Genomic DNA, 7,740 nt, shown 5'->3' with positions numbered 1-7,740 from the left:
GCTGTCCCCGCTCATCGGCGACGCCCGCTCGGCTGAAGGCCCGGCCCTCCCCGCAGCCTCACGCCGGGACCCCAGCACAGCAACCGCGCCCGGCGGGGACGCTGGCACCCAGGCTGCCCGAGGGCGGCTGGGGTCAGGCGCGAGAACAGGGCCCTGGAGAAGGTCTTAGACCGCTTGGCTTGAGCCCTTCGCCTTCTGCTCATGGAGCTTAGGAACAGGAGTTGACAGGGGAGGTGGTGGGAGCAGTGCTGGGGGCTTTGTTTGCCCGGCCTGCTGCGGACACTGCACAAAATGGAGGGGGGAACGAGGGCGAGCGCGCAGCCCGCGTGGGCTGCCTGGCTGCCATTGGGTGGAAGAGGCCGGAGGCGCCGCGGCCCCCTCCTGGCAGCGCAGAGCCTGCTCTCTTTTCCGCGGTAAAGGTCAAGTCCTCCGAGCCAGCGCCTCCACGGTCAGGGCCGGTCCCCGGTCGCCGGTCGCGGTGGCCGCCGCACCGCGGTTGCTGGAAGGCCCAGGACATACAATTGGCGGAGCCGTCACTGCTGCTGCAAGCAGGTTCCGGTAGCCTGGGCTTGAGCACTGCATGCCGGATTCTGTCTTGGTTTCCAACTCTTTTATCCTGTTAGAAAGGACTCCCACTGTCAGGGATGGGCCAGGCTATGTCTTCGTCCTGGAGAGCAAGATCCGCCCCAGTTCTGCAGATTTCGGAGGCTATGGAGGCCTAACCTGGGCAAAAAGAAGCACCTGCAAGCTCAAGGGGAGCACACATGACTGGGTCGATCGGAGTACTGGGTTCCCGTAGGAACAAGTGGCTGGCTGGTCAGTGCCAGCAGACCTGGGGTAAGATAGAAAAGCGAAGGCCCTGCTGGGATTCCTGAGGTCAGGTGTTCCACCAGTGCATGCTAAGCCTTTTGGTGAGATGCTTGACGCTCTTCTCCTGCCTCAAATCTTTACTAAATGAGGTGGACTCTGCCAATATAAAAACCCCTGACTCCTGGGCCCCAAGAACCCCTCCCTGTGCTCTGCAGGGCAGGAAGTACCTTACCCCCTGCCCATGGCCTGCCTATGGCAGGTCAGAGCCTCAGGCCCAGCAGCAAACAGAATTTAAGTCTAATCTGCCACCGAGCCTGCTGCCTCAGGTGAACCAAAGAGGATCTGCAAATGATCTTTTCTTTTCTCAAAAGAGAGGAAGGCTGACTTTACCCCTAGAGTTGCATGGGCCAGACTGGGTGGTAGGGAAGTGGGTTACAGAGCAGGAGGAATTGTCTGTAAATGAGCACCATGGGGGAACAGCCTGGCGGGGTGGGTCAGGGAGCCTCCTAAGGCAAGGCTGGGTGGGGAGAGGGGCTATTCTCAACCTTGGAATCTGAGTTGCCCCCGCACTGAGTAAAAATTAAGTGGCCCTAGAAGGCATTTGGCAACTGGCGCATAAGGGTGTCCTGTGAGCCCTGGGGACTGAGACCAAGGACCAGAAGCAACCTTATGGACTATTGTGTTTTGCCCTCTTTACTGCAGACAGTCCCTGGGAGAACCCCATTTGGGCCAAAGCTGCAAGGAAAATAGAAGGCAGACCCTGAGAACTAGGGTTTTACCCTTCAGTGTTTCCCCCACCCCATTTGTTACCACTCTGTACGAAAAAAATAAGTAAAATCTTCTCTAATGAGTTACCAACAGTAAAAATAAAATAGTTCTCAAAGGAAGGAACCCTTCCTTCTCCCATCAACCGATGGGACCTACTAAACTAAATGACAACCAGATTGCTTAGGCGATTGAGACCCTCAGTTGAGCCCTCTGACCTACCTCCCAGTGGCCAGAGGAAGAATAGAGACTTCTTCAGATGTTTAAGGACATTCTAGCCAGACCAGGAACCAAATGTGAGGTCAAGTTCAAGGCATTACCTGTTCCCTTGCTATAGGGAAGGGAAAGGGAAGGTCAGTGCCTTAACAAAGGGACAAATTAACCCCTGTCTCTGTTGGTAATGATAGAGGTGATCTGATATTTTACCAAAAGGAAAGGTGATGGATTGACCATGATCTGCCAATAAACCATCCCCTGAGAAGAAATACTGGGAGATTTCCTGGGCCATTCCCAAAACACCCCAGCTCACCAAAATACCCCAACACCCCCAAAACACCCTAGCTCACCACAAAGGATGGAGGAGTCACAAAGACACCTCCAACTTGGAAGGAAACAGTCCCCAAATGAAGGTCTGGCCTCCAGCCCTGGGAAGAGCTCTATGTCCATTTCCACCCTCATCCTTCCAGCCAACTCTTGCACATGTGTGCATTATGGTCACCAGGCTAGCTTAGCTTTCTAAAAACAGTGTAACATTTGGAGACAGAGGATAGTAACAGCTCATGCCTACAAGAAGTGGCAAAATACTGATGGTGCCCTAAGCAATCCACTGAGAAATAACTGTAGGTCTCCAGTGGAGGCTAAAATTGTGGGGAAATCACATAAACCGCATAGACCATTTTCTCTATGCATGAGTGCTAGGTACCTTCTAGTGGCATTTCAGCTATTGCTCAGCCTAGAAGAGACACCAGAAGAGGCAAGAGGCCTGAAAAAAGGAGACTGGCTAGAAAGAGGCAGGACAGGCAACAAGCCAGCAGGAACTGCTGGGGGACAGGACTGGCTGGAGGAGGACCGTGGAGGGTGGGGGCAGCTGAGTTTGGCATTCACACTATGGACCACATGCTGAGCATTCAAAGGGCTGCAAGTGCAGGCACTGGAGATTTCAGATTCCCAGATTTGGGGGACAAGGAGCAGCTGCTGTCTCCCAAGCCAGCCCAAAGGACAAAGGCAGCCCAGAAGCCTGGCCAGTTGGGGTTTGGAAGCCTGGAGTCTAGAGGTGCTTTCACCCATTCCCCCACTGCCAGCTCTTTTCATCCACACCCCCACTGCCAGCTCTGTCCTCCTTTGGCATGAGAGGGTGTTAAGCTGCCTATCGAGTATCCCTTGAATGGAAACACCCCTGGCATGACAACCACGGTGACAAGGCCTTACATTGCCCAACTGCGAGTCGATGGTACAGAAGCCACTCTGCCACTCTGCACCACTCTGCACCACCCACTGGAGCCCCCCCACCCCAGCTGCCCAGACCTCTCCTGCTGCAAGAATAAGCAGATGCGGCAGAGGAGCCCAGCACACTTTATTCTGATATCCTGCCGGGAAAGGCGGGTGGAGTGCGGGGTGCACAGATCACCATCCCCGCCAGGGTGCACTCAGCCTGCCGAAGAGGGCTGGGGAGAGGCATATTCTCTCTCCCCAATCTTAGAGCCAAATCGGAAGAAGGCCCTGAAAAGCTTGGTTTCGGTCTGTTTTGCTGAACAAATCTCCTTGTTAACCTTTTCCGCCTTGATCAGGACGACAGGGATGCCTGCCTTCTCTCCGGGTGGCCACCTCCAGACTCTGCGGAGGAGCGGCAGGCGGCCCTGTGAAAAGCTGCCTAGACCTTGAAGTTCGGAAAAACAAGAGATTGAACGGGCTCCCTCCCTTCTTTGCAGACACACACGCACCGTCAGGCAGCCGCCACTTCCTGCCTTTGTTTTTCTTCCTCCAAACATTTTTGGCCTCTTGCATTAGCCGCCCTGGGGCTCCGGCTTGACGATTAAAGGAAATATACGCTGAAGAGTGTTTTCTGGAGATGGCCCGGCGCTGTGGAGCTCTTGTGGGAAGCCAGTCGCCAGGGCCAATGTCATAGTCTTGCCTGCCGCGGCAGCTTCACAAAGTGGAATTCGGACTTGGCCTTCCGGGATGGCCTTAGCCCCATTCAGTTCTTTCCCAGAGCCAGGTAGGTTCAGCTTGACTGTTGAGCCTCCTGCAAAGCAGAAGAGTCTGTAAGACTCAGCAAAGGTAAAGCCAAGGACCCGCAGTTCTGCCTCCCCTTCTTCCCCCATCTTTGGTCCAAACCTCGGGAGCAGCACCCATCCTTTTACCCCCACTGGCTGCCTGGAGAAACAGCCACACCACCAAGTATATTCTGCAAGAGTCGGGCAGGAGCACGCAAAACCAGGGGCATCGCACAGGCTTGGGGGATCTGAGCACCTCGACTTTTGTCCCCGCTGGGGGAACTAAAAGCATTCTGCAGCTCCAGGCGTTTTCCCTTCTGCTGCCATCAGAAGCCTTTTCCTTCATTCATCTTCACGGCAGCGCCCCCACACACCCTCTTCCAGGCTGCAAGTCCCTCCGGGCACCCAGCTTCAGTACAGCCTGTCAGATAGCCCTGCCAACCACTCCTGGAGTGCCTTCCTCTGACAGAGCCTTTCCTTGGGATTTGCCTTGTCTCCTGAAGATGCCCAAGGAATCCAAACCTGCCGGCACCCACTCGTCTTGGCCCTCGAGGAGGACATAGGAGGCAGTGGTTATTCAGAACAGCACACAACCCCATACTGACCTTTCTGTGGGGACACCCTCTCCTTGGCACCAGAGGAAGCCGATCTAATTAATTGAGGGGCTGCATGCAGCCGGGGGAGGTGGCCTGGCGTCCCCCACTGGCGGGCGACTGCAGCCCCACTGCTCAGGCACAAGCTGAAGTTGACTGCCAAAACTGCTATAAAACCGCAGGTCTGTCTAGAACTGTTTTCGGTTCTCCTAGACGCCCCCGGGTTCAATTATGGTCTTAAAAGCCCTAATACAAGTGCAAGAATTTGTTTGCCTTCACCCAGGGGCGGGGCGAGCCCTGCAATGGTGGCGCCTTTGTTATGGCAAAGTCACTGAAACCCTTCATGCATTCCTTTTGTTCCAGGATAGGGGTGGCGAGGACTGGGTGGGCTGCTGGGAGAGAGTTTGGGATAGTGAAAAATTGAGCCAAGGAACCATTCAAATATGGCTGTTTGAAACCTCGTTTCTATCTTTTATATTCCGCCTCCAAGAAAGGGATACTGTGGAGAAACAAATATTTTGCCTTGTTGGTCGCTGCTGGAAATAGAAGTTTTTTCGCTGCAGGGCAACCCCATAATTGTGATTCCCAGCTTTAGGAGGTCCCAAGCTACCCTTCCCCAACAACCTTCTCTCCAACTGGAGCTTCCCACTCTGGCCGATGCTGCCTTCTACACGAGCTACAGTGGACGAATGTGTCAAGCTGAAGACGCACAAATAATTTCAAGTTCAGCTCTCAGACATTCGAGGGGCATGAAAGTTCTTGCAGCAAATCCTGAATAAAGAGTTCATTAAACCAATGTGTCTGACTGGCTTGATTTGTGATAAGCAATCCTTGTAAAGGGGGAAAGCCACATAAACATTAATGCTAATAAATTAGTTTACTCCACTACAGAGTAATTACTCGATATTATTGATATTTACAGTGGGTATTCAAATGCAATGGCGGGTCATTATTTGGAGAAAATACATAATGAGAATATTTCTTTTCCAGTGCAATACATGATTAAATTTGTTATTGAGTCAGTTACAGTCAGCTCAGCAATAAATAAATAAATCGATGTTGACACTTAAATACCAAAGATCTTAGAGTTTATACTCTAAATCTCCTCAAGATATGTAAATACCTTCAGCTATTTCCTGGACAGGGAAAGGCTTTTCATTTTTCATTTTTTAATTTTTCTTCTGTGACACCCCAGCTCCTTCTAAAAACAGTGTTAGGGGAGGCCCTAGGTGTGGGTCTTCTCCCTGTTCCTGCCCGGCTGCTCTACGCCCTCTCACTTCTTTCGTTTCCCCAAAATATTCTTCCTTCAATCCTACTGAGTAGTAATGAGCATTATTTTGCTTTCTTAATTCCTCTGTTTCCTCCTCCTGAGAAGGTAGGTTCACACTAGCAGCTATGGCCTCCGACTCTATCTTTAGCACAAACCTGGCCTTTCCAAGGTATCCTTAATTGCCCAAGGTGCGGGAGTTGGAGGAGCACCTCTCTTTTCTTTGGCGTTGTGCGCCTTCTCTGGAATGAGTGGCAGAAAGACACAGAGCTTTCTGAGTTTCTGCCTTGCACATCCCTTGCTTTCGCTCTCTCACTTTGCAAGGAAGAAGAGGAGGCAGAGTATCCCTTTCTTAGCCAGGACTCCTCAGCCATCACGCCCTCCTTGCCACCCCCATTTTCTCCACAGCCACAAGCAGCCTGGGGGAACCCCCCTCCCCAAAGGTCCAGCATACCCAGGAGAAGGCTCCTCGGATGTCAGCTCCTCTAAAACAGCCCAAGGCTTGCCTCAATTGCATGGTTTCCAGATTCCTCAGCTCCAGAAGACCAGGCAGACGTGCTGACCAGTGAGCAGAGGCGCAGCCCCCGCGCCTCTGGCTCTGCCGAGTCACTCCGAGCCCCGGTAGGCAGCGAGGAGAAGGGGGTTTCTTCAAGGACAAGGGGTGGGGTGAGGAGGCGGGCAAGGAGCATGAAGGGAAAGGTGGATCCCGGGTAAGACGAAGGCCCTTCCGGACCCGTGGATCACTGACAATCCGCGGGGAAAGCCGCCCTGGCTGTTGGCGGTTTAGGGACGGAAGGCACTAAAGCGCTTCGGAAGTGACCATGAATGCGAGCGTGTAATCAAGTCACCGTGCAAATCAGACAAGCCACGAGGCCAGCACATCCACGACTACGAACCCTGCCCCCGAATGGGGTCTGGCCAGAGTCTGAGGCTGAGGTGCTTCTCAGAGCAAGCCTGGGGTGGGGGGCTGGGAAGAAGGGGGCGCGACCCTAAGCCTCCAGGAGAACCGACTCCCCGACCACGGGCCACTCAGCTCAGGGGTTCCACCTGGCCACCCCTAGCACACAGCATCCCTCACCCACCCGAGGAGTGGGGGTAGGGGCGACGGGAATTGAGTTTCTCACCGCCCTAGGCGCATTCGAGGGCTGGGACCGTGCAGCTGAGCAAAAGCGAGCTGCACGGGGGCGCACCCCAGCCTCGCCGCGCGCCGGGAGGCCCCCCAGCCAACATGAGTTACACCGGCGATTACGTGCTTTCGGTGAGAACACCGAGTGACGATCTGTTGCTTCCCCTGAGGTGGCTACAAAGAAAGGAAGCCGAGGAGGGAGGGGAGGGGGGAAAAAAAGGAAAGGGGGGAAAAAACGCCCGGACTAGCTCGCAGCTTGTCAATTTCAACATCGGGTCACATGACCAGCACCTCCTTGCTAAGGATGGGGATAGATTTCCACGTCAGCTTACGTCTCCAAATTTCTACTTCACGGATCCGCTTCAAAGAGGCAGCTGCAGTGGAGAATCATGTTAAGCTCGGCTACTGCGGAGAGCCCAAGGTAGCCCAATGATGGATTTTGATGAGCGTGGTCCCTGCTCCTCTAACATGTATTTGCCAAGTTGTACTTACTACGTCTCGGGTCCAGATTTCTCCAGCCTCCCTTCTTTTCTGCCCCAGACCCCGTCTTCGCGCCCAATGACATACTCCTACTCCTCCAACCTGCCCCAGGTCCAACCCGTGCGCGAAGTGACCTTCAGAGAGTACGCCATTGAGCCCGCCACTAAATGGCACCCCCGCGGCAATCTGGCCCACTGCTACTCCGCGGAGGAGCTCGTGCACAGAGACTGCCTGCAGGCGCCCAGCGCGGCCGGCGTGCCTGGCGACGTGCTAGCCAAGAGCTCGGCCAACGTCTACCACCACCCCACCCCCGCCGTCTCGTCCAATTTCTATAGCACCGTGGGCAGGAACGGCGTCCTGCCGCAGGCTTTCGACCAGTTTTTCGAGACGGCCTACGGCACCCCGGAAAACCTCGCCTCCTCCGACTACCCCGGGGACAAGAGCGCCGCGGAGAAGGGGCCCCCGGCGGCCACGGCGACCTCCGCG

The 7,740-nt window shown here is 54.6% G+C and overlaps 1 protein-coding gene and 1 pseudogene across 1 annotated transcript in view; one reads left to right on the top strand and one right to left on the bottom strand.

The window, feature by feature from the left end:
- Positions 1-3,131: 3,131 nt before the first annotated feature.
- Positions 3,132-6,939, bottom strand: LOC102026508 (annotated as a pseudogene).
- Positions 6,940-7,025: 86 nt separating this feature from the next.
- Hoxa11 (homeobox A11) overlaps positions 7,026-7,740 on the top strand; it is a gene marked incomplete in the record, with an annotated part of 3,864 nt that continues 3,149 nt past the window's right edge. The window contains 1 exon segment of the mRNA XM_013510674.1: positions 7,026-7,740. Within this exon segment, the coding sequence (XP_013366128.1) occupies positions 7,204-7,740 (537 nt within the window).

This window comes from Chinchilla lanigera, unplaced genomic scaffold (assembly GCF_000276665.1).
Source record: "Chinchilla lanigera isolate Chin_1 unplaced genomic scaffold, ChiLan1.0 scaffold00009, whole genome shotgun sequence".
Taxonomy (NCBI): domain Eukaryota; kingdom Metazoa; phylum Chordata; class Mammalia; order Rodentia; family Chinchillidae; genus Chinchilla; species Chinchilla lanigera.
Note: the sequence above shows the minus strand (reverse complement) of the source record. Positions and strands in the feature narration are given on the sequence as shown.